Genomic DNA, 27,818 nt, shown 5'->3' on the forward strand with positions numbered 1-27,818 from the left:
TAAGGCGGAAGTAGTCTCGTTCACTACTGCTTCAAGGGTTCTGGTTAATCTACGTATCAGCTTACTATTAGTGACTGTACCTATATAGGGAAAGAAACCTTTATTGAAATCTGTGTATTGCTCCCATGCTGTTTCAGTGTAATCGACAATTGGGAGATCTCTCTGCTGTCTATTGTGTACTAAATGGGTATTTCTGTGATAATCAGGAGGAGCTAAGAAAACAGGTGGCAGAAGGAATGCTATGTAACAGGTACCATCCCAATCTAGAGGTAGACGTATATATGCGGTCTGGCCACATATGAAGTAGGAATGATGGGAAGCTCTAAATGTAGACTTGCCTTGATCACTGAATTTTATTACAGTGGTGCATTTACTATGGCCCATGTGTATGGAACCATTCTTTCTTACACATAATTCCCCTTTTACTGGGAAGACTGACATGGCGGGCAAGATTGGTGTAGCTTCAGATTCAACGTTCAGGATCATGAGGTTAAGTGTAAAATTACCTAATCCATATACTTAATTTTCTAGATCAGTTCCTGTTTTTTTGGGAAGTCCCTCCTTGTTAGGGTAGCAGACTTTAAGCAAAACTAGGTTCAGGTTTCCCCATACCCAGTTGTCTTGATAAACTGCGGAATTTGAATCTAGGGAATTAATCAAACTAAACCATGCTCCACAGGAGCCATTGTGTGTGAACGGATAGGGAAAGAGGGGCAAAACTCCCTTATAATTCTGATAGGGAGGGAGTCGGCCACATATCCAACAATTTGTGGCATTGCTGGTTTGATGGGAATGATGTAACATACTAATGAATGTGTTGTTGCGCAGCGCAAATCTATAGGACAACTCATGCGGAGGTAATTCGCTAAAAGAATGTTCTGCAGTTACATTGTAAGCACGCTTAAGAATAGGGTAATACATGTGTAATAGTATGCTGGAAATGATGATCAGAAGACTTAGAAAAAACAAAATTAATAATGTTACTGTGCAGTGACTACGAAGTGATTTACAATACGCATGCTTTTTAAGCTGCATCTGTTGATTTCTTTCTCTATTCCGGTCTAGAGGATACATGTCAGAGACAAATTCAACCGATTCACCTTGGAGAGGACTTAAACAATCAAATTGTCTGACTTGCTAGACCTTAATTTTAGTTTATAAAGTTCAGTGTTTGTTGGTTCAACCAAGGGGAGTTTTGAGTCTGTCTGTGAGGGAATGCAGGGCTGAGCGTCCACACTAGATGGTAGTCCATAAAATTTCTTGATATGACTCGAGTGCAACCACCCTTTACGTCCCTCGATCTTCACGGCTGTCCTTGTGGTTAGTAGAACCAGTCTTGGCGATTTCCACCTAGGCTCCAGTTGGGTCTTCCGGTCGAAATTCCGGACCAGAACCAGGTCGCCTGGAACCACGTCATGGGGCTTCACCTCAGTATTATCGGGAAAAGCTGCAGCTACCTGTGAACGACAAGATTGTAGTGCAGACATCAAGGAAGCCAGGTAATCTGTCAGCATATTACAGTCAACATCAGTGATTTTGCGAGGTATAGGCGTCCCCCACATATTTGGTGGTCTACCGAAGATCACCTCGTACGGGGATAGCCCTGTTCGAGAATGTGCTACCATTCTCATGTAAAAGAGCGCAACTGGTAAGGCTACTATCCAATCGACACCTTTTTCTCTACATATTTTGGACAATCTAATTTTCAGAGTTTGATTATGGCGTTCCACGAGACCTGCTGCCTCGGGATGTCGGACACAGTGAAATTTCCATTGGTAGCCTAACAAAAGGGAAACGTGTTTCATTAGTTCGGATGAGAATGGCTGGCCGTTATCTGAGTAGACAACACGTGGTAAACCGTACCGTGGGAAGAATTCTCGAACCAACTGTTTGGCAGTAGTCGGGGCAGTGTAATCTGAAACCGGGTAGGCTTCTGTCCAACGGGAAAGAGCACAGACAACTACGAGAACATATTTGAATCCTCGACATCGTTCCATCTGGATATAATCCATCTGGAGGACTTCAAAAGCATGATCGGGATGTTGAAATCCACCCTGCTCTACGGGGATGCTTTTACCTGGATTAAACTGACAACATATCATACAGGTACGAACTTTTTGTTTAGCTGCTGCTCGCAAGTGTTTGTTGAACCAAATGTGTTGAATGCTGTCTAGCATAGCTTTTTCTCCTAGGTGCGCTGGACTATGTATTGTGTTAATGATGACTTGAACCATGGAGTCGGGAAGAAACCATATAGATTTTTCCTTCGTCATCCATCCTTGATCCGTTTGGATCCCTCCTAATTCAGTCCATTTCTTTATTTCTTCTGGTGTAGCATGTGTCTGTATGTCAATTACATCAAGGGCGGGATCCTTAACTGTCATGCAATGTGTTGGTGTCGGAACTATTGTCTTTGTCATGTCAGTTGTGTGAGTCTGATTCTGAGCAGTCTGTTTAGCTGTTCTGTCAGCTAGGTCATTACCCTGAGAAATGATATCGGTAACTTTTGTATGGGCTTTGCATTTCATAATCGATATTGCAGTAGGTAGATGAATCGCGTCTAATAGGGCTTGAATGAGGGGTCCGTGTTGGATGTGGGCACCGTGAGAAGTTAAATAACCTCTCTCTCGCCACAGTACGCCGAAGTCATGGACGACTCCGAATGCATAACGTGAATCTGTGTATATGTTGACTTTCTTATTTTTGGCTTGAGTACAGGCTTGTGTCAGAGCGATGAGCTCTGCTGCTTGAGCTGACAGAGTGTTAATACAATTTGTTTCAATGATTTCAGTGTCGGTTGTGACTGCGTAAGCGGCCACTAACTCTCCTGTACTTGTTCTCATACATGACCCATCTACATACAATGTTAAGTCTGGATCTGACAAAGGGATGTCTGTCAAGTCTTGTCTGGGTTTCGTCGTGATAGTAATGACTTCGACACAATCATGTGCCAATGGATCTGTTCCGCCCACTGGTAACAGTGTGGCAGGATTTAACGTATTACAACGTCTGATTTCTATGTGTGGCTGAAACAATGTCAATTCGTAACCAGTGAGTCTCGCTATAGTCAAGTGTTGTGTTTGTGTGCGGTTCAAAAGAACCTCTACTGCATGTGGTACTTGTACTGTCAATTGGTGTCCTAACACTATGGCATCGCTTTGTCTGATAGCTAAAGCTGTTGCTGCCACCGATTTCAGGCACGCAGGAAGAGCCTGAGCTACTGGATCTAATGTACTAGAGAAATAAGCACATGGTTTGTGTGATCCTGCTTGTTCCTGAGTGAATACTGACAAGGCAGTACCTTCGCGTTCTGTAACAAAGAGTGTAAACTGTTTACTGTAACATGGTGTTGCTAAAACAGGTGCTTGGCATAAAGCTTTCTTTAAGCTTTCAAAGGCGTGTGTATGTTCTTGGTTCCAAGGGAGGACAGTCGATGTGGCTGCCTCCTGTGTTGTCAACTGGATGAGTGGCTTTGCTAGAAATGCATATTGAGGGATCCACTGCCTACAGTATGAAGTGAGACCTATAAAAGCCCGCACCTCCTTTTGTGTCTTGGGTGCTGACATGTTAGCAATTAACTGGATGCGGTCGGATGTAAACTGCCTTCCCTCCTTGGACAGCGAGTGCCCAAGGTAAACAACTCGCTGGACACAGAATTGCAGCTTAGAAGGGGACACCTTGTGCCCCTTGTCGGCCAGAAATTTTAAAACCGTCAGTGACACTTTTTCACATTCATGTTCACTTCGGGCGGTGATCAGCAGATCATCGACATATTGAAGCAAGGCAGTGTTAACGGGCATGTGGATACTGTCAAGTTCTCGTTTCAGTGCTTGGCTATGTATGCTGGGGCTTTCTGTAAATCCTTGAGGTGCGCGTGTGAATTTAAAACTTCGTCCATTTAAACTGAATCCGAACAGATATTGACTTTCCGGATCTATTGGGACGCTAAAGAAAGCATTCTTGAGATCAATTACAGTGAAGAACGTTGCTTCTGAGTCAATAGCTGTTAGTAATGAAGAGATATCTGGGACCACAGGGTATTGTGGTACAATACATTTATTTAATTCACGCAGATCAATAACTAATCGATATACTGGTGGTGCTTTTGGATCCGTTCTTTTAAGAATCGGAATTATCGGGGAATTACATACATTGGAGTCAGTTTCGACAACCACTCCTTGTGCAATGAGCTCGTCAATGATTTGTAGCAAAGCCACAACAGCATCGGGTGGTAACTTGTATTGTCGCATTCGTGGTAGTACTACTCCTGTTTTCAGTGTAACTCGATATGGTGTAATGTTCATGCAACCAACATCAGTGGGGCCTTGTGCCCATAAATGTGTAGGTAAATTCTGTAACCGGTGATCCATGTCTCTAGACACGTAGTGACCTTTAAAGTCACGCAAAAATAATCGGACTCCTTCCGGAGAACAACATATTATAGCTCCTAGAGCTTTCAATGTTTTTATACCTAACAAGTTTTCTGGACATGATTTAGTAAGCAATAAATCTGTAGTACGTGTCAATGGACCAACCGTCAGTGGAAGAGGTTGTGTTACTTCATTAATGATAGGTTTTCCTGAGAATCCAAGGGAAATATTCTGTGAGCCTGAGAGGGGTGCCCCTGGAACTTCACTGCGTCTTATAGTTGTTCTGCTTGCCCCTGTGTCAAGTAAAAACTTTCTGTCTTCCCCTAATAGTTCACTATGTACATAAGGTCCCTCTTGGTCTACAGGAACCTCAATAAGGGGTAAGCCAACTTCCCTCTCTAGGCTATTTCATGTATATCGCTGATAATCGGGATAATCTGCTTGTGCGTACTGATACATCTGTTGTGTCGTTGCTTGTGTTGCAACAATAGGCTGCGTTTGTGGTGGTGCTACGGTCTGTTGTGGAGCTGCCTGTTGCGGAGCTAGCTGTTGCGGAGCTAACCTAGGTTGTGCATGCTGAGGGATTTGTCGTTGATTCTGATCCTGTCTAGGTGGACGTGGTCTCTCCTGGGTTCTACCTGTGGCAATATTATGTTTCAGGACTGGACAATCGTGTATATAATGACCTTGTTGTTTACAATAGTTGCATGTCCCTTTCGTAGGACCTGCGGAATCACCCTTTAGATGACCATCAGCTGGAACTGACTGAGCAACAAGCATTTTCATTTTTGTATCCTTCATACGTCTTTGTTCGTGTTCTTGTTCTTCTCTAATTCTATTGCGGTGATATTGTAACATCTGTAACATCTGTGACGGGGTATTACCTTGCCAGGTACTTTCGATTTCAATACTCTATTCTTGACTTGTGGTAGGGAATTTTCAACTAATTTTGTCACAAACAGATGTGGATATGACTCGCTACTTGCTTTTATGCCACTATTTATACCAAAACATTTTTCAAATCGGGAATAGAAATCACTAGTGTCTTCATCTTGCTTTTGTTTACAGGCTGAGATTGCACCCCAGTCTTCCTTTTTCGTAGTTAATAAACGCGGCAGTACCTGTACTAGTAATCCTGGTAGTGCTGTAGTCTTTTCCCCAAGCCCTGCTCCTGCAGCTCGGGCCCTTTCTTCGTTTTCTAATGCTGTCCAATCTATCTTTTGGTCTCCCACCTCCCATTCCTTTTCTTTGAGTTTCTCGTAAACACCGGCGGGTAATAGGACTTTTAATATTTTCATAATGTCGGGGTAGGTATACTCTCCCATGAGTAACATGTCTTTTATCTCACGGTGGAAACCTGCCGGATCCTTGTCATGGCTGGGTACTACTTTCTTCATTTCTAATAATTCGATTTTTGTTATAGGCGTGTACACAAACACGCGTGTAAAGTTATTACCTTCACCTCTGATTGGGTGTACTTCGCGTAACGGATTCTGTCTATCTATGTGATACATTTTTCTTCCCATAATGGGAATTGGAACGTGTTCTGGGCATACGAATGTTATATACTGGTTTCGGAATTCTAGAATTTCATTAATTAAATCAGTACCTGACCCTTTCCATTTATTCGTGAGTAGTTCTGTCAATATGTCAGGTAAGGGTCCTGGATCGGAGTGTTGGCTTTTATATAATATAAGGAGGTGTTGAATCATGTATATACTAGCTAAACGCTGTTCGTATGGGTCAAGATTCAGAAACGTGTGTGCTAGTGCATCATCATTGTATTCGCTGGGACTATCAGCCCATTGTACTGCTGACCTGGCTAATTCTTGTTCGTCCATGGAATCGAGCATGTGGTACCCCCTTCGATCTCGGAGTAATTTATCAACGGCTTGGAATAGGTGTTCAGGGGATCTTGTATTTAACATAAGGTTTGGAAAATGTCTATTATATTCTGGACGTATCGGACGTATCGGGTCATTAAAGCCTCTAGTATTATTATGGGGTCTTCCTCTACCTACATAAGCTATCGTTTCTATTTGTTCTGAGTCTTGCTCCTCCTCTACTTCTGATTCTACTCTGTCTGCTTCTCGTCTTTCTTTATGTATTCGTTCTACTTCCTTGCGGATCTTTCGATACATGGCGATTATACACGCCTGTCTATCATGTTTCTCTTCTGATATGTTCTGACCCCATTTGGCAAGTTTTTGCATGGTATCATGATCTGCCCCAGGTCTGTCTTGGTTCCTAATCACGCAATTTATGAAGAAACGTAGTAGTTGTCTTTGTACATCCACTTTCTGGTATTCCATAGCTTCGTTAATACTTTCTGGACCTCGCCCTGTTTGGACAAAGCGATATATATCGTCCAGGTGTTCAACCATTCCTGGTATCGTCATTAAATACAATGTAGCTCGTCGTATACGTAGTGATGATATGAGCAATTTGTCCTGTCTACCTGGCACTGGATCGTATCTACAATCCACAAGCTGTTCTTTAAACATGTCTGAGGTGCTGGGCAAAAAAGATTCGTTGGACGTAGGATAGAGATTGTAGATGCGGGAAAAACAGTAGAAACGGACGGACCTGTGGGAATGGGCGTAGGAGTTTGTAGTTGCGGGGATACAGACGGATGCTCTTGGTGTTGAACACCATCGGCAAGTGGTGTGTGTGGTATGGTATTAGCATACTCGGGAGCTACGTCATCTAAATAGGAGGAAAGAAAAACGTCCTTTGCTGTTTTGGGATGTGTTTTGGGATGTGCTTTTATCGGGAGCAATGGAGGAGTTAAGTCTTTTGGTATTTCCGGGGTAGCCTTAGGTAACCCTTCGGCCAGAAGAGGATACATACCATTCATAAGAGTGTTTCTTTGTCTATCTACTTGTTCTGATTTTACTCGGGTACCTTCCTCAATTAATAGATTTTCTCGGGTTTTATTTGAATTCTCTCTACCTTTCTCTTCCTGTCTGAGCGCTTTTTCTGTACGTCTATATGATTCTTTACGCCATAATTCAATGGCATCTTTCTGTGACTGTCTGGCTTTCTTTTTCCATAATTCTTCTTCTACTCTCATGATGCAATCTGCATCCCAAGTCCCCGCTGCGGGCCATCTCTGATTTTCTGGCAAATCCTTGGTGTAGTCCACCCATAAATCAAGAAATAATACGGCATCTAGGCCATGCTTATGATACATAAAGTACCCTGGAGTGTCCCTAGGTGGAATGGGAACAGCTTCTTCGAGTACCCCTTTTCTGGTTTTGATCTGTCTTAGTTTCGAAAAGAGCGGCATTTTTAGATCTGGTTACTTAACCTTAAACACACGTAATACAGTAAAACACAATGAGGAACAATCATTCACACTACAATATATAAAACATATTTAGAACATTTAACATTTAACAGTTTTGACGAGCGATGAGAACTAATAGAAAACTAGTTACTGACATAATACTGACACTAGATAATACTTATTTAAATGCAAGACATACTATATATACTGCTAAACAGTACAGATACACTGCTGAAACAGTGCAGACCGGATTTGTGTACCAAAACCCGTCTTGACCGGCACAGACTATGTGCACGTAAAATGCCTCCCCGGTAATGGTACTCACCGGGTAGCTCGGAACGGAAGGCCTCGGAACGGAACTGAAACTGGACCGGACTGGACTCGACTTGATTGGACTCGGAACTTCGGAACCTGGTGGGCCTCTGTATACCTCGGATCTTGCTCTCTCAGCTAGGCTCTGGTCGGGATACTTCGCACTTCTCACCGCCTCGTCTGGGTGTTGATCGCAGCCTCAGTCGCCCCCGCTTGGCCGGAGGGAGATACAGGAAATCCTGCAGGTACGCGTTTTTGTCCGTTCAGCTGTGGCAGGAGACCGGGCCTGCAACGCACCTCCGGCGCGTGAGATGAGAAAGTGTCCCTGTTCGGGCGCCAATTTATGTGGTAAATATTTCATTACCGGTACTATTTTTTATGCGGTAAAGTCTAGTAAGAATAACTCAGTAAATTTAAGAGGCAGAATCCGTGGTATTAGAGGTTCTAAAAGGCTTTATTCCTTGACAAAGGAAATACAATTCGAATTGCAGGCTTCTATTCCATCACCACGAAAGTTCAGGAAGGAAGGGCATACATTATTGACAGATAATCAGTTTTATAGGAAATGCATTACAGTGAAACAGATGCAGGAGGCGTAACAGCTGATAATACAGATAAAATGTGCATACGTAACTAATAGAGGCGGACATATAGGCGTAACTTAGATAACGTCATTATACATGATGTCACAAGTGGGTGGATCCATAGGAGAATCCTGCAATGTCAGCAGAAATATTTGGCAGAGATGCGCGCGCAGCCGCATGACGTGTAATTGACGTGTAACTAGAGGGTGAAGGGGACTTGACATTTAGCTCTACATGTGGAGACAGAAGTCTGGGGGTCATGTCAACCTAATCCCAAATCATATCTAATATCCTATGTTTAAAGAACTGTGTTATCCAAAAGGAAAGGTTTCTAGGATAGAATCTATTCTATACTGACTGTTAGTGCGTGTACAAGCGTCTAAGTGTCTACACGAGATGCGAGGGGGTAGGAATATTCCATGGTAACGGGGGCTATGAATTACTTGCATGAGGACAGCGAGGCCTGGCCCTTTTCACGGTAGCTGGAGGAATGTTTACCTAAACTACTAGACAGGAATGTATCGGATGAGGAGCGGAGCAGATAATCTTGAAGGTGAAATACAGTTTTTGGCAGGCAACAGGCTGGATCAGGCACCGTTAGCCGCGCAGGGAGTAGGACAAAGTTCATGGATACAGATGCGGGCTCAGACTGGAGCTTTCAGAGGCAGAAGGCAGGAAAAGGCTTGATGACAGAATTCAGGGCCTACTCGCCTGAATCTGTAAAATGTGGAGAGTGAACCACATAAAGTCGGTGGTCTTTCATACTTAGGAATGGAATATCTGACCCATTCATGGCGGATCTGAAAGAGGACATGTTGACGGTGGACGCACATGTATTTGCGTCTTCAAAACTGGAACTGGAGGGAACATACATGTACTTATAGCATGCACATGGAGCCGTTGGGGTCTACGATAGGGGACATAACTGATCACAAAATTCATATTTCCTCACTTGTAGCGGTTGGTGAGGAGGTGTGCTTTCCATGAGAGCTTGCCCAGCACGGAGTGCAGGCCGCAATCTTCCTCCTGCTCGGCCTCCGGCTGGTCCTCGGGCCGCCCGCCCTCCACTGCTGGGCCGTTGGTAGCCAGTTTGTCCTTTTTGAGGCGCTCCTCGCCCTGCCGCACTCCCCATTCGATGTCGTTGCGGATGGACTTGAGCAGCACGTAGTAGCTGTGCATGTCCCGGCGTGGGGAGGTGAAGTAGGCGGCTGCCGTGTGGTGATGCGGCAGGGTGCCCTTGTCATCATCCTCCTCCACCTCCTCACTGTCCAGGAGCACATCCCGCAGCAGGCTGGGCACCATCACCGTCTGGTCCATATTATTCACGGCGCCGATGAACCGGTTCGTGGTGTTGAACAGGGAGTGCTTCTGGTTGTACGAGTCCGAAATTTGCATCATGTTTGCGGTGGTCTTTGCTGTGGGGGCTGTGCAGACTGAACGCATCAAAAAGACGCAACAAACATTGACAACAGAAAACATAAATCAGATATACAAAAGTATCCTAGTTATCAATGTTTAACTTATCCATCTTCATTAACCAGTACATTGAGTCTGTCCTAGACATAGGATTCGAAACTCAATTAAAAATAAATTTAACATTCACTGAAGAGAAGAATGGATTAGTTGTCGACGTTTCGGTCTTCGTTGCATCCAGTCAATAAGACCATCTTCAGGACAAACGTAAATCTTGTGAAATTTCTTGACCCATTGATAAAATAATCGAAGGGAAGACTGGGATTCCCGAGTGAGATATCTCCAGTACCAGATGAAAACAAAAATATTAAATCAATTGGATCTCTCTGGAAAAGTAAAGAAAATAAATGTATTGTTTAACAAACGCCGCGGCATCTGTCTCACGATCAAAGCCGGAGTTCCACTTGAATTGGAATGCTACACCACTACAGTTAGCACACTACAATGCCATATTTGGGAAAGTAGACACAGGAAGACATATCCGAGTTCAGAGGGAGATAGAAATGTTATGTTGCTGCAACAAAAGAACACCATTTCTGGTAAGGATTAGGACTGCAATATTAAATGAGATATCATTTTATGGTTTGCTTGTTACAGCCATTGTATCTGAGTCTGTAGCATTCATGTGATGCGTTACATTGTTTGGTAGAGTCTGGAAGCCACCCAGGTAATCGAACCCAGTGGCACACAAAAGGCAAGAGCCACATTTTCATTGTTTGACATGTACATGATGCACCCGCAAGTTCACACTTGTATTTTCTATTGAACTCATGGATGTGGAGTTCCTATAGCCCGACGCCCGGGACTTATTGTTTGGGGTCAAGGGCAAAAAGTTTTCATGTGTATTTTGTCCTTGGGACAAGTAGGCCCAACCCCCTGCAGCACACACCCTTTGGCTGCCAGTTTACAGTACCACATTATGGATCAGGGAAAGGCATTGCCTGCAGTTAAGGTAATATGTCCACGAGTTAATGCTGTTCAAACTTGTATTTATGGTTCCTTAATGCAAAGCCTTTATTATTAAGGTGAGCGCTCTAAGTGAATGTTGTAAGCTCTGACTGCACTGACTGACAGTGGTTCCAGTATAAAAATGTGAACACACGTTTTCAAAGTTTAGTGATATGAGGCTATGTATAATGCTCCTGGAATGCTCTCTGATTATATGCAAATATTTGCAGAAGCTTAAAAGCAAGATTGATGATTCTTTGCTTTCAAAATAAAATGTTAAAAAAAAATGCAACATTTCGCTAAAGTACTGTAAAATTTTAGGTACCATTTCTTTGCAGCATCATTTAGTAACGTGTTGATGTATGCTAGTATTTCCCAAAAATATTCATAATGGAAAATCAGTGTAACCAGTTTTAATAAGATAATGGGAAACAAAAATAAAGAAGCATTGATAGAGACAGTAGGTCTGAAATTGTTGGTCAGCCTTTTGGTTTTGTCAATGCGTGACTTGTTTTGGCATGGTTTTGTAAAACCTTATTGGTGTAGGAGCTGCCAGGTCCACACCATTATAACAAACATTGGCAAATGCTAAAATTGTTCTGGTCTCAAAAAGCACACATTGCTACAGTAGTTTCTGGCACTGAGCAAAACTACTGTGTGTCGATATGCTCCTTGTGAAAGAACAGAATGCTGTCACAGTGAAGCAAGCTGATAGACCGAGAGAGACAGAACTTCAATAAACACAAAATGTCATTGTTAACGCCAGACCTAATTAGGGGCCCAATTATTAAATAAAGTCTCAAAAGTGCACCCATGCCCTTGCATTAAGTACAGATTTCGTGAATTCACAAGACGTAGGCCAAGAAATAATACTCCTAGGAAATATTTGTAAACTGTATTTTAGCACGAGCAAATATACAGGTGTACATTTGCTGATGCGAAAAATCTGAGTGTTTACAAGTTCACTTTCCCTCCAACCACTTTTTTCACAACCCTGGAAGAAGTTTTATGTCTGCCATTGTCAGGAGTAAATTGCCAACCTATGCCAGTATGGGAAAAGATTAGAGAAGAGTTGGTGAAAACCCTTAAAACATGCAAGTTAGTAGGTTTGCACAGAATCAAATGGGCATTCCAACCCTGAAACTGTTGCCTACCTTTACCTTCAGCCCCAGTATGTAGCTCTGTGGAAAAGTGTAAACATAAGGGGATTGCAAGTATTCAAACACTACTATGGTATGAGCCCTGGCATAATCAGAGAGGCTATATCGGAGCTCTTATATAATGAGATTGCTGCCATAATTTGTTGCCGCATTACATGGCACAAAAGGAACAAGTGGATTTTGTCACAGGACAAGTAGATTTATGAAGTAACATGCCCCATGGACAAGTAGATATTGTATTAAATTCCACACCCCTGGAACTGTAAGTGAAGAAGGCACTCCTTGCTTTCTAACCACCCACCCCACAGTGGTTGTTTGACTTTGGGCTTCTTTCAGCTGGGTATTTGCGCCCGCCTCATACCTTATCCAATTACAGACCGCTTCGCTGTCAGTAGGTGGACCTGTTGTTTCCATTACATAGTATATACTTGGAATGGGCTTTGGGTTGGCACTGTGCTCATGATCGTATATAATTCTTGTCTATCTCAATTGTCTGCTCTTGATTCGATGAGTTTTCCACTCTCTGGGAGTGCACATGTTTCCTTGCTCTCTCCCTGTGATTTAGTTCTGTACCATCTTCCCCTGCAAGCCAAAATATTTTGGCTTTTTACAGCTGAGATCTATTTTCTTTGCCAATGAGCATTATTTCTGACTCGAAATCATTACTTTCTTGAAGCGTTAAAGATGGCCACTCATGTTCTTATTCCACTTCCTTGTTGCTGTGGTAAGATCTTGAAAACACAATTTTTATTGTAATCTGTAACCTATTGGTCGTCTGCAGGGTCATTCTCAGAAATGTGGCCTTAACCCTCCTGTTTTTTCAACCCGTTTTTGTTGGCCTTTAGGACTCTGCACACTTTACCACAGCTAACCAGAGCTTAAGTGCTTGAGCTCTCGCCTTTTGAACTTGGTAACATTGGCTTACACCCATTAGGCATATTTAATTTACTTGTAAGTCCCTAGTAAAGTGGTACCACATGTACCCCAGCCAGTAAATTAAATGCTACTAGTGGTCCTGCAGCACTTATTGTGCCACCCACTTAAGTAGCTGTTTTAAAATGTCTCAAGCCTGCCATTGCAGCCTGTGTGTGCAGTTCAAGGATACCCTTTCGATCTGGCAAAGTAAACCTTTTGCCAGGCTTAAACTTTCTTTTTAAATACATGTCACTCCTAGGACAGGCCTTAAGCAGTCCATTGGGCAGGGTACGTTGTATTTAAAGAGTTGGACATTTACTTTAAGTTTTACAAGTCCTGTAAACAATGTCACATTCGGTGTTCACTATTACAAGGCCTGCCTTTCCCATAGGATAAAATTGGATTACCTTATTACATTTAATAAGTGATAAGCTTTGATTGGGAGCCGGTAGAAAAGTCATGTTTGATATCTGAGAAATTATAATTTAAAACCCTCTTTAATGGTACCATCGGATGTTAAGTCACAATTCAGAAAATATCACTTTTAGAACGTTTTTCAATAAGTTTGGGTGACCCAGTATACCCTTGTGGGCTTGGGTAATAAAGTTAAACAGGTAAAGATGCCTACAAGGGTTCAGTTCGAATTTTTAATTTAAACTCAATATATCTTCTATAGCGTGACACCACAAAAAATAAGTTGCAAGGACAAAACAATATATATCAAATGGATCCCTTCAATAATAAACAGAAGTAGACTGAAATTAGAGATTGAGTGACCGCACATAGAGGAGTTGAATATGAGTGCATGCACATTCTTAGCACTGTAGCCGTGGCTATAGTCAGATGGCCTTGCTCAGCATTCCACAAATATTGGAAGCAGGGACGTATAACCCCTTCTTCCTTTTAGTTATTTTTCCATTAAATTGTTTTTAGTTCTGAGTACCTGTTTAACTTTTAGAAAGTTGGCATTTTCTTGTCCTAACCATTTGGTGCCTGCAACCTGCTTTCTTGCTCACGTGACTAGGTGTAGTTGGGATTTGGGCTTTGTATATTCCTTCCAGACAGCATCACAATAGAGGGTGTGGGTGTTGGTAGGATGGGCCATCTCTGACTTAATGGGGGGACGAAGCTGTCATCTACCACACTTGCATTTCAAAGACACTGGCTCAGCTCCCACACAAAGGACTTCACACTAGCCTGTTATGCCCCAGATAAACTGGGACCAGGGCAGGGGCATTCCAGACACCTCTGTAGGGGCAACCTCCAGAAGCTTCTCCGCTTCAAAGTGTGCACCAGGTATTACAAGCATTGGCAAAACCAAAAGGTCTTGCCTATGCGAGAGCTATTAGCTTTGCCAATGTGTTTTACACTAGTATGGCTGCTGTTCAATGTGGCTAAAAGTTAGTGGCATGGAGTTTCGTAAAGTGGTGTGTTATAGAGTGGAGTTGTTGGAGTAGAGTGTCGTAGAATGGTGTAGGGTGAGTACAGTGTGGTAGAGTGGAGTGGGGGAGTAAAGTGCAATGGTGTAGAGTGTAGTGGTGTAGAGTGCAGTGGTGTAGAGTGCAGTCTCATGGAGTGTTGTACAGTGGGATGGAGTGGGGCACAATAGATTGAGGTAGAGTGAGGTGGATTGGATTGGGGAAGAATGGGGTGGATTGGATTGGGGTGGAGTGGACTGGATTCAGGTACATTGGATTGGGCTGGATTGGTTTGGAGTGAGGTGGATTGGTTTGGAGTGAGGTGGATTGGTTTGGAGTGAGGTGGATTGGATTTAAGTGGGGTGGATTGGATTTAAGTGGGGTGGATTGGAGAGGGCTGGATTGGATTGGATTGGGGTAAATTGGATTGGATTCGGGTAGATTGGATTGGGGTAAATTGGAGTGGGGTGGTTTGGATTAGGTTGGAGTGGCAGGAGTGGAGTGTGGTAAATTAGATTTTTGTGGGGTGGATTGTAGTGGGGTTGTTTGGAGTAGATTAGATGATTATATTGGAGAGGGGTGGATTTAATTGGAGTGGGGTGAATTGGATTGGAATGGTGTAGGATGGACTGCAAGGGGATGAATTGGAGTGGGGTGGATTGGATAGGGGGTGGATTGGATTGGGATGGATTGGTGTGGGGTGGATGGATTGGATTGGAAAGGAGTGGGGTGGATTAGACGAGGGTGGATTGGAGTGGGGTGGATTGGAATGGGGATTGGTATGGTCTTGATTGGCGTGGGGTGAATTGGAGTGGGTGGATTGAAGTTGGATGGATTGCAGTGGGTGGATTGGAGTTGGATTGGTTGGAGTGAGTGGATTGGAGTTGGATGGATTGGAGTGGGTGGATTGGATTGAAGTGGGGTGGATTGAATTGGTCTGGAGTGGATTGGAGTTGGGTGAATTGGAGTGGATTGGATTGGTGTCTGGTGGATTGGATTAGTATGGGGTGGATTGGCGATGGGTGGATTATGGTGGATTTGATTGGAGTGGGGTGGATTATAATGGGCATGCATGGGGTAGATTAGATTGGAAAGGGATGGATTGGTTTGGAGTGGGTGTATTAGATTGGGATGGAGTGTGTTGGATTAGATTGGGGTGGGTGGATTGCATTGGAGTGGGGTGATTGAGTGGGGTGGATTGGATTGGGCTGAATTGGATTCGAGTGGGGCTGGATTAGAGTGGTGTGGGGTGGATTGGATAGGGGTGGGTTGATTGGAGTGAGGTGAATTAGGGTGGACTGGATTGGAGTAGGGTTGAATGGGATTGGGATGGATTGGGGGATTGAATTGAAGTGGGGTAGATTGGAGTGGGGTGTATTGAACTGGGATTCGATTGGAATGGGTGGGTGGGTGGATTGGGGTGGGGTAGTTTGGATTGGAGTGGGTGGATTATATTGTTTTGGATTGGGAGACTGGTGTGGATTGTATTGGGGTGGAATGTGTTGTATTGGTGTGGGGTGGGGTAGATTAGATTAGATTGGGGTGGATTGGATTGGTAAGGATTGATATGGTGTGGGGTGGGTTTGATTGGAAAGGATTTGGGTGGATTATATTGAAGTGGGGTGGATTGAAATTGTTGGATTGGTGTGGGTGGATTGGATTGGAGTGGGGGATTGATGTGGATTGGATTGGTGTGGGTTGGATAGGATTTGAGTGGATGAATTGTAGTGGGGTTGCATGGGGTAGATTAAATTGGAGAGGGATGGATTGGTTTGGAGTGGGTGGATTAAGTTGGGATGGAGTGTGTTGGATTAGATTGGGGTGGGTGGATTGCATTGGCGTGGGGTGGATTGGATTCGAGTGGGGTGGATTAGATTGGCGTGGAGTAGGGTGGATTGGAAATTGGTGGGTTAATTGGAGAGAGGTGAATTAGGGAGGACTGGAATGGAGTAGGGTTGAATGGGATTGGGATGGATTGGGTCATTGAATTGAAGTGGGGTAGATTGGAGTGGGGTGTATTGGGGTGTATTGAACTGGGATTGGGGTGCATTGAATTGGAGTGGGTGGATTGGAGTGGGGTAGATTGTATTGGAGTGGGTGGATTATATTGTTTTGGATTGGGAGACTGGTGTGGGTTGGATTGGGGTAGAATGTATTGTATTGGTGTGGGGTGGGGTAGATTGGATTGGGGTGTGGTGGATTGGATTGGTAAGGATTGATATGGTGTGGGGTGGGTTTGATTGCAAAGGAGTGGGGTGGACTGTATTGAAGTGGGGTGGATTGGAGTGGTTGGATTGGTGTGGGTGGATTGGATTGGAGTGAGGCATTGGTGTGGGTTGGATTGGATTGGTGTGGGTTGGATTGGATTGGAGTGGGTGGATTGTAGTGGGGTTGCATGGAGTAGATTAAATTGGAGAGGGATGCATTGGTGTGGAGTGGGTGGATTAGATTGGGATGGAGTGTGTTGGATTAGATTGGGGTGGGTGGATTGCATTGGAGTGGGGTGGATTGGATTGGGCTGAATTGGATTCGAGTGGGGTGGATTGGAAAGGGGTGGGTTGATTGGAGTGAGGTGAATTAGGGTGGACTGCATTGGAGGAGGGTTGAGTGGGATGGATTGGGGGATTGAATTGAAGTGTGGTAGATTGGAGTGGGGTGTATTGAACTGGGATTGGGGTGCATTGGTTTGGAGTGGGTGGGTGATTGGATTGGAGTGGGGTAGATTGGATTGGAGTGGGTGGATTATATTGTTTTGGATTGAGAGACTGGTGTGGATTGGATTGGGGTGGAATATATTGTATTGGTGTGGGGTGGGGTAGATTGGATTGGAGTGGGGTGGAGTGGAATGGTAAGGATTGATATGGTGTTGGGTGGGTTTGATTGGAAAGGAGTGGGGTGGATTGGAGTGGTTGAATTGGTGTGGGTGGATTGGATTGGAGTGGGGCATTGGTGTGGGTTGGATTGGATTTGTGTGGGTTGCATTGGATTGGAGTGGGTGGATTGGAGCAGGATTGGATTGGAGTGGGGTGGGTTGGGGTGAAGTGGATTGGGAGTGGATCATGTGTTAAGGCATCATTTTGGAAATCACACATAACAAAGAAATAATGTTGCTTTGCATGGTTGTTATCTTGGAGAACTACTCCCAGGAGCTAAAACAAAACAATCATGAGCATGCCAGGTGAGAACAGAAGACTTGGCAAAATGAAAGAAAATTAACTATTGAAAATAAAACTGTGGCAAAAACATGCCAAGCAGGACAATTAAAATTGTAATCACACTGATCGCCAAGAATAACAATTTGCGTCCGACCTTCAAAATGCCAATAATGGTGGCATACAGATAAAACAGAGTTCACTTTTCCTGAACCCTGGGCTATTTACAGTTCTGTTCCCATTATGTACACTATAAAAGGGTTCACACTCTCAAGTTTGCTGCCTTGTGTTTGCAGGGCACTAGAAGCTTAAAAAACAAAATAGTACCTCTATCCTTTGTGAGCAGTGTATGGGCTCTAATTAAGTTGAATCAATCAGTGCTAGGTCCCTGCTCCACAGAAAGGAACGGACATGAAGCTTGGACTGCAGTGACCAATTACGAGGCTGCAAAGAAGAGTGTCATTCAAGCCAACAAATGGTAAGCAATAATCAGGCTCCTCCTTTTTGTAATCAAAAGTGTCTCACAAGCGACACACATGTGCCAGTGCATGCTCTCGCTGAATCGACCCTAAAACGGGAACCCTCAGAGCCACTGTTCAGGATACTCTTGGACCTGTGGATACTACAGAAGAAGGACGGCCTACTGGTCTGCTGCTTGAGGCCTGCCCTGCCTACTGAGAAGGAAGACTCGACCTCCTCCCTTCATCCCAGGCTAAAGTGACTCAAAGGGTTATCTGATTGACTTCCTGTTAGAGTTACAAGGATATAATAAGCTCCAGAGGCCTCCCTGCATCTGTTCAACTGACCTGATGCCTGGACCTGCAACTGGAACTGCCTGAGCCCAGCTGGCCTCTGTTAGAGTGAATTCCAGGTTTCCAAGAGGTGCCTCTCAGGTCCTGGACCCTTGGCGTGATATCATTTGAACTAGTCCTTGAAGAAAAGGAGAAATACTGATGTTTTGGGCTTTTCACAACCACGAACAGGCTTGTTTGCATGAAGATCTTGCTGACCGCCAACATGAAGCTTTGGTGAACCTGATTGTTCGCTCTACTGTGACCACCAGCGACTACTGGCAATGTGAGATTTACACTTCGCTCTACAGCATTGGCAGCCCACGGTGACCACCAACGTGGATCTCCAGCACTGACCTTCTGCGATGCCTAACAGGATATTTTCCCTACAGGTATGCCCGTTCATATCACCCTGCCTGCTCTTGGTGCTACAGCGACGGCCGTCCACGACACTTTACCTGCTCCTTGTGGCCTCCTCTACCATGAACAAAACTCTTTACACTGGGCTCTAGAAGGCGACTCTTTCAGCTGGACTAACCTAGTCCCATGTGTATAGCCACGAGTGGAACTGTGTGCTTTTAGGCTCTAGTCTTACCTTAAGTCTTAGAAATTGCATATCTCTGGTTCTACTGATTGTATTTTTGTCATTTTGGTCTCAAATAATTTATTACATTTTAACTTCTTTACAAATTGCCTCTAAGTTAAAACCTGACTGCTTTTGTGCCAAGCTACTAGAGGGTTAAGCACAGGTTAATTTATGGTTTGCTTGAGTTTCACCCTGACAATATTTGTGGCTGGTGCTTGAGTAGAGTTTCATCCTTGTCAACCAGTAACCAATTCCCTACAGGTGTCTTCTAAAGAAACCAGTGATTGATTGGATATGAATCACAGTAAGCCTCTCTGAGAGCCACCCATCTAAAAAAGAGTTTTGGTACTCTAGTACGACTGTCAACAGAGTATTTTAGTATCTAGTGCATGGGTACTCACAGACATTTGGCCAGGGGCCACAAAGTATGGTCTGTGGTGTGACCGTGGGCCACAGTGATGTCAACAGGGTGGCAGTAGGAGGCTGGGTGGGTCAGGGATTGCGTAAGGAGGTCTAAAAACATGTTAAATAAAGGGGCACACATTTATTTGCAGGTTAATAAATGCTTGCCCATTTATTTAGCATTTTTTTCTGAATATTAGTGCTCAGCATCTAAACAGCAGCTGATGCTGGTGCTCACCAGGGGGGGCAGCATGTAAAAGTCAAGAGGGCCACAAGCGGCCCCGGGCCGTACTTTGAGTATCACTGATCTAGTGAAACACATTACTATGCTTTGGTGCTTCAAACACTTCTAGATTGTCTAAAGTGAGTTGTTCAAAATTGTCTGCTGCATTTTGTGAAAAGTGAATTGTTTGATAGTTTTTCCTATTTTATTGTAAAGAAATCCACTTGAATATTGTTACGAGCGGTGATGATGTTTAAATGAAACAGAAAATCGTAAAATGTAGCACTTTTCAGTGTGTGGAAGGTTGGAGGTATTCTCAGGGACGGACTAGAAACCAAAAGCAGCCTTGGGGAAAATGTTCCGTCTAGCCTCGCTTTGCAGGAGGCTATGACTAGAATGGGATTGTGAGGGCTTTCATGGCTATTTCATGTCAGCCCTTGCAGCTTAGTAAGCTACCCCCAAGTCTGCAATCCGCTGGGAAAATGGCAGACTGGCAGAATATAGAGGTTTTAAAAAAAAGAAGCTTTATTTATCAGGCCCCTGCCTCCATTAGTCTTTCTGCTCCCTCCCCAAGAAGTGGATGGGGGGGTTTACCCCCCATCTACCACCAGTGGGTGGGGTAGAAAGCCCATTGGACACCATCGATTGTTATTTTGTAGTATTTCTTTTGGGGGTGAGGGACCCCCAATGGAACTGGCTTGTGCTTCTCCAACCCCATTAATCTTTCTGGTCCCTCTGGGGGTGGATGGGAGTGTTAACCCTAATTTGCCCCGGGTGACAGATCACCATAGGGTTTTTACTTGGCAGTATTTTGGGTGGGGGAGAGGCCCCAATGGCATGGTCCTGTGCTCTCCACCCGCCCTGTGCCCGGTTAGTCTTTCTGCCTCACGAGGTGGCGGATAGTGGTGCTGAAAGCCCACTAGACCACCAGGAAAAAAGGGACAATATGGTTCCAAAAAAGGAGGGGTGAGGAAACCACCCCCTCCAGACATCTAGCTGTGCCTCCACCCAGAACACACCCAACAGTCTTTGCACCACCCCTGGGGCTAGACTTAGAAAAATTACCTTCAATATTGCCCTGGGGGCATGAAGCCCACTAGACATCCACTTTATTGTTGTGGAAAACAAATGGTGTGCTGGTGAACCACCCTGGTGTTGAGTCTATCCTCTAGTCCTAAAACACAGACAGTCTTTCTGTCCACATGGGGCACAGAGTCCTATTCCCATGGCAAGCTTGTGGAAACTTTGATTCTTTTGTCCATAATTTTGACATATGAGCCAGCAGAGTAGGAGTAAATCCAAATTTCCGCCTACTTGCCATGGTTGCACTTTTCAGGCCCGTGCTCTGCTCCCAGGGAAACCAACTAGACCCTATCACTTTGAGAAATGGACACCCAGGGGACTCCAGGGTGGTGTGTCTTGCATGGATTCTACAATGTTTGCCCTACAGACCTCAAACCTTGTCTGAAATCATGCATTTTCCTCACATTTCTTTGAAGGAAAGTAAAAGTAATCTATGAGGAATCGCTTAATTTCCTGCCACCCAGCATTCTGTCAGTTGTCCCGGTAAAAATGGTACCCCATGTTCGTAGCATCAACACAAAAGGCCCCAAAACGCGACCTGAAGAAATCAGCTGTAGGGGTAGCAGCGGTATTTGGGTTCGGGCTGGCCGACCCCCCAGGGAATTCTACCAAGTCCAGACATTTCTGAAAACTAACCACTTGGGGAAGTCCAGAGTAATGTGCCTTGCCATAACGGTTTCTTACCCACAATGCCTTGCAAACCTAAAACTTTGCCTAAAATAGCATATTTTCCTTGTATTTCTATGAAGTAAACTTCCAGAATCTGCCAAGCTCCACAAAATTCCTATCGCCCAGCGTTCCCCCACTTGCCTCAATAAAAATGCTACCCTATTTGTATTTCTGGGCCGGTAACCAGCGACACAAACTGATCAAACCACAGCCAATGGGAGTCCTAGCAGGGGGGCTCCCAATTCCCTGGTTTGATTCTGTCCATTTTCAATTTTTTTTTTTATTTCACAGTTAGTTTCTTTGGGAAAACTTTGGACGATCTACAGAAATTACCCCTTGCTGTTTTCAGAATTTTGTTTACTTTCCAGAAATGTATAACTCTCCGGGATTACCCATGGGTTTTACACCTGTTTACTACAAACTGTAAGAAGGTTAAAAGCACAACAATTAGGAACTAGCATTTGCAATGTAATAAGTTTCGCATTTATCTGAGTTTGAGCTATTGGCAATGCAATAGCTTAAACTCTTCCAAATGCGAAACCTATTACATTGCAAATATCTGTTTGTTTACTAGCGTCCATGCAGCACTTTCACATTCATGGAGACCGCGCCCCTTTCTTTAGACAAACCCCATCTAAATAAAGGGGTGTGGCCGGATTCAAAATGAAACCGCGGCATCGGGCGCTTTGACAAAAAAAGCAACTGTTTGTCAAGTTTTTATAAAATCGCCCTTGCCATGCTTTCACTTAATACCTGGTACCAGACTAAGAAGAAGAATGGGGAGGAGAGTGGCTGGAGGGGTTACCTGCACTCTGATCTGAAGCATTGAGACCAGCACCCGGAACTCAGGCGGGCCAGAGACTGTTGAGGAGGCCCTGAGACAGGGATGCCTTGCCCCCGATGAGCAGTGGGGGATGCAAGGGGGAGTCGCTGGAGGTTGTTGGACATCGGTGGTGATCTGGGACCTTACAGCTGGACACCTGGTCCATGAGTGCTGCTGTCCTGTTAAGCTGTGTGAGAGGGGGCACCCTGTGTGACGGAGGAGGCTGCGGCTGCAGAGACTTGATCAGAAGGCAGTGAGTAACTAGATTGGGAGGCTGGACTGCCTCAGACTATTGTTGTCTAGTCCCCTCCTGTGTCTCCCCTCCCCCCGGTGATTTTCACCATGGTCAATGCGAGAAGCTGTTGTGGTCTCCCAGCATGACAGGGAAGGAGAAGGCAGTGCTCCCTGCCCATGGAAAAATTGATAAATTCACCCGCCCAGCCGCTGATTAGAAAGAGGGCTGGGGTGGTCTACATCTTGCTAGTGCCCCATCTGATTTCATGTGCAAAAAGAACAATTGATGGGCAGAACGCAGAAAAATATCATACATTCACCCCAGTACATAGATATGGGTCTAAATACATAGTTTTTTTGCTCCCCAGGCCATTCCAGTTTAAACCCAGACATACGCAAATCAGTCTTGACCCTGCACCCAATGGGAAAAGTCCAGCTCCAACTACCAGGCCTGGTCCTCCCTGGACTGAAAACAAGCATCCTAGTTCCAGCATCAATTCTCCAGGCCATCCATGAGTCCAGATCATTCCTGGAGGGCAAAATTGAGGAACTTAGCTAAGGTTTATCCCTTTTGCACCGAGACCTCCGCAACACTGTCAAGAGGGTTTCAGAGATAGAGGGGAGGCTGTCCGTGGTGGAGGACTCAACAAAGATCTATCAAAATGCTGTGGTTGCCCTCCAGCGCAGGGTCGGCCTTCTGGAGACCAGTGCTGAGGACATGTAGGACATATCCAGGAGAAGCAATATGCGTATAGTTGGGGTCCCGGAGGGAACTTATGGGCCCTGATCTACTGCCTTCATAGTAGAATGGTTCCGATCATGGGTACCCCAGGACACCTTATCTGCCTGCTTTGTGGTAGAGTGGGAACACAGATCCCTTTCAGCCACGCCTCCTACAGGGCCCCACTGAGACTGATGATAGCGAGACTCCTGAACTTTGTTGACAGAGATGCTATTCTTCGGGAGGCCCGTGTGCTTGGGGAGTTGCTGTGCGGGTGCGCCAGAGTCATGCCTTTCCTTGGCTATACCCTAAAGGTACAGCAGCAGTGCCGTACATTCTAGGCAGTTAAACAAAAACTCAGGGCCATGCAAATGAAATACGTGCTGCAGTTCCCGGACTACCTCAGTCATTCCTAACCAACGTACCCTGTTCTTTGATGCTCCTGAAAGTGCATGGGCCTGGGTGGAGGAACACCTGGTTCTCCAACCTCAGGTGGCTGGGTTGCAGGCCACCCCCTAGCAAAGGAGGTGTCTAACTCACCATGGCGGCGACTGCTGCAATGCACTAGGAGGAGAGACGGCAACACAGATCAAAAGAAGCCACACCATACTGCCCGAAGCAACTGAGATTGACCTCGACGGATGACTTCCCAGACCGTGAGGGGGAGAAGGGGATGGCATAGGAGTCGCTGGGGCTCTGCGGGGGTTCCAATATGCCTTTCTTCGTGATATGCTTTGCGTGTTTTTCTCAGCAGTAACTGACGGGGGCCACAAGCGGTCCACCCGTGGAAACTGTTTTAACTGTTTGGGAGTTATGGTTGAGTTTGCATTTGGGCAACAAATGCTTCAGGGGGGGGAAGTGTAGGGTGGAGGAAGGGACAAGTGTACTGTTTGTTGCGGACCATCTGAGATGTTGGTATTAGGATTGTTTCTGTTTTGAACGTGCATACACTGGAGGACCCCTTTCAGATCTCCTCTTGGTGCCATTTAGTGTTCAATTTAACATAATGGGTAGTGGTACAGCAAGGGAACACACAATAGTCACTCGGAATGTGAATGGTCTCGACAAGTTCAAGCGGGGTACGGTCCTGGCGTATGCCAGGAGGCATCACCCGGTGCTGCTCCTGCTTCAGAAAATGTACCTGCTGGGCACCCGCTGCTCTTTCTTGGGTCGACATGGCTGTACTAGAGTCTATCATTCAAGCTACACGAGGGATCCAGGGGAGTGGCGATCCTACTGAAGAAGACGTTCCCATTAGAGGTACACGAGGAATGGACAGACCTCTTGAGGAGGTTCATAAGTGGGACACTTGAGGGACAACCCTGAATGTTGAAAAGTATATGTGCATCCCCAAATTACTCGCGAGATGCTGGAAGTAGTCGCGCTCCAACTGACGGGTGGGTCACGCCAGTATTCACTTTGCTAAGGGGTGACTTGAATGCTGTGATGGACTTGAGGTGGGACACAACATCTGGCCCAAGGGTGACTCATTCTATGAGCCTTCGAGATTGGGCGGATGCACTGGGACTTGTGGATGTGTGGAAATGGCAGCACCGCACCGAACATCAGTACACATTTTATTCCCCACCCCACAACACCCCCTCCCATCTAGACTACCTTTTGCTTCCCTCCTCAGAGGTGGGTCATATCCCACAAATGCAGATTCTTCCAAGAGGTCTCTCAGGCCATTCCCCTGTGCTGTTGGTCGTCGGGCAGAGCCAGAAAGGCGAGCGGGGTTTGGGGAGGTTAAACGCCTGGTAGTTCCTTGAGGGTGACTTTGCGAAGTGTATCAATCAATCAGACTTTATAAAGTGCGGCTGATCACCCGAAAGGGTATCCAGGCTCTTGCAGGCCCCAGAGGATTATCCAAACAGCCAGGTCTTGAGGGTCATTCAGAAATCTGGAAGTGAGGTGATGGTCCGAAGGTGCGTGGGGAGGCTGTTCCAGGTCTTTGATGACATGTGGGAGAAGGAACGTTCTCCACTTCTGCTTCGGTTGATGTGTGTAATATGGGGAAGTGAAAGGGAGGCGGAGCGTAGTCTTTTCGATGGTTGATAAGGTTCAGGCGGTGGTTAATGTATGCGAGTTACTTGGTTGTGTAGAGCCTTGTGTGCATGGGTCAGAAGCTTGAATTGGTATCTCTTCTGCACGGGGAGACAATGGAGTTTCCTGACGTGGGGTGTGATGTGGGTTCTTCAGGGAAGGACAAGGATGAGCCTGGCTGCAGTTTTCTGTATGGTCTGAAGTCTCTGTAGAAGGTGTGCGACGATTCCTACGTTATTGTCACCTCGTAGCAGCCCAAGAGAGCACTTTTGAGAATACATCCAAGTATATTGACTCCTTTCTTAATCCCATAATAAATAACTTCCGTCATATATTCATGACAGCGCAGATTCTTTACGCAAAATATTCAATGTCAGATGGGAAGAAGATCTGTACTTAATGACTGTGGATGTTACAGTGCTATATACTAACATAAGACACTGTGATAGCTTAAGGGCTGCTAAGCATTTTGTAAGGATGAGGCCCATGAAATCTGTGGAGCATAACAAAATGTTACTTATAATGATGGAGAACTAAGAATGTGGTTACATTTAATAGTGAATTGTACCATAAATTGAGAAGAACGGCTATGGGTACCTGCTTTGCCCCAACTATGCTAATTTGAATATGGGCTGGTGGGAGGAGCAGGTTCTCAGTAATATGCAGGAATGGGTAGACCATATTGCTCTAGAATTGAGATTCTTTGATGATGTATTTTTGTTGTGGAAAGAGACGGAGTCCCAAGCTGAAGCCTTTGTGCAGAGCATTAACCAGAATGATCCAAACCTCAAATGTTACCAGTAAGGTCGGTAAGAATGAGATTGAGTTTTTTGATGTGCTCTGAAGCACCGAGGAAGAATCTACTAAAATGGAAATAGATATGACTGCACATTATAAGTCCAGGGGGTACTCCAAGAATATCCTTACAGTAGCTGCTAAAAGAGCGAGATTTTACAAAAGGGAGGAAGCATTATTTGCACCATCCAAAAAAACAGAAAAGGAAGAGTAGGGAACAGAGATTCATTACAACGTAAAATGTGGAAAATATACAACTGCGTCTAGCATGACACAGACACTGGCACTTGATCTAACATGACCCGGTGATGGGCCAGGACATTTTGAACCAGCCCCAGATATGTTTAGGACATACCAGGTCCCTAAGAGACTAGGTGGTCTGAAGTGAATTAGCCCCTACAACAGCTAGAGTAACAGGGCTCACCCGAAAGGAGGACTTCACTAAATGTGCATGTTGCAAAGCATGCCAACAGGGTGACAATGCAACACAAACAAAAGCACCCTTCAATACCACTGTAAAGATAGGGGTAAGACTTACTTGTAAGAGCATATATGTAGTCTATATCCTGAGGTGCCCCTGTCCCAGGGCCTATATAGGCAGTACCACACTACCCACCCACAAACACGTACTACAACCTATGATGGCTATCACCAAGAAGGATAGATCTTATCCAGTTGCAGGACACTTTGAGAAAAGACACAATAGGGAAGTGTCTTTAATGAAATATAGCTGTATCTCCCAGATCCCCAGCAGTTGGAGAGGGGGAGATAGGGAAACTAAGCTTAGACAACTGGAAACTAGGTTCATATTGCATATGGACAGCCAATAGTCCTCTGGTATGAATATAGATGAGGAACTGTGCACATGTTTGAAATAATTTGCTTCCTTGTGCTCTCGTCTTATCCTTTCTCTGACATGATTCTCGTTTTTATCATAACACTTGAATTCCTTTTTCAATATATGAACACAGTGGGGGTGGGTTTATGTTTTTAATGTATTATTGCGCACACACAGTGTTCATTTTTTGGCCTTGTTAATATTGCAAAAATGAACTATGCTATACATGCGGGATGATTCTAAACTTTGTGTATGTGTTGGATCAAGTATATAATAGGCCTATTTTTGTTTTTTATTGTTTATTTTCATATATATATTTATATATATGTATGTTGCTTCTCTCATATGTGCCGCTTTTTTTCTCCTGTCTTGTGTTCCCCCTCGCTCTTACGCCCACATGGGCATTATCATTTTGATCATAATGATATAGGATGCATTATCCTGGTGTGCGCTGCCCGTTTGTATATTTTGATTTTTGGCCCACTTCAGCAGTCTCACAGTATTGCTAAAGACTTGGTTTATGCATATTGTGGGCATGTGATAAAGCATATGCAATGATTTTAGATGTGGGAGCAGCAATATATCTGGAGCTTTAAGACGAATTGAATCAACGAATCACAGACCTTGATTTTTGGAATTGTTCTAAACTGGTCATAATTTAGTCCGTAATTTAGAGATACAAATTAGTGAATGAAATGTACTCTAAAGTAGCAATTTGGAGTAAAGCTCTATTCCTGACACATGATAATATAACATATGTAGATACATGTGTTCATTTGCACCTTACAAGATGACGCTCATGTTTGTAAAGAGGATATCCTGCTTGGTATCATATCCTGTTAACCCCCACAAATATATTATGGGTATGTTTAAGATATTTATATCATAGAAACAAATGGCGCACCATCGTGACCAAGGTTGCGGTGGGCGCCTGAAACACGTAGATATTATCCTCTTGCCTAACAAAAAGATTTGCACCTTGTAAAACA

The 27,818-nt window shown here is 44.7% G+C and overlaps 2 protein-coding genes across 3 annotated transcripts in view; one reads left to right on the forward strand and one right to left on the reverse strand.

Annotated features, from left to right (window-relative positions):
* The window catches only part of PREPL (prolyl endopeptidase like), a 405,224-nt gene that overhangs the window by 112,974 nt on the left and 264,432 nt on the right, over positions 1-27,818 (forward strand). The window lies entirely within an intron of this gene.
* On the reverse strand, positions 9,504-9,953 carry LOC146821741 (mid1-interacting protein 1-B-like). Its single transcript, XM_085609375.1, has one exon. It carries the CDS (start codon positions 9,951-9,953, stop codon positions 9,504-9,506), a length of 450 nt encoding a protein of 149 aa, XP_085465501.1.

This window comes from Triturus cristatus, chromosome 6 (genome assembly GCF_964204655.1).
Source record: "Triturus cristatus chromosome 6, aTriCri1.1, whole genome shotgun sequence".
In the NCBI taxonomy this organism is placed as follows: Eukaryota; Metazoa; Chordata; class Amphibia; order Caudata; family Salamandridae; genus Triturus; species Triturus cristatus.

Coding starts and splice junctions, on each gene's coding strand:
- LOC146821741 (XM_085609375.1), bottom strand. CDS start 9,953: ATGATGCAAATTTCGGACTCGTACAACCAGAAGCACTCCCTGTTCAAC.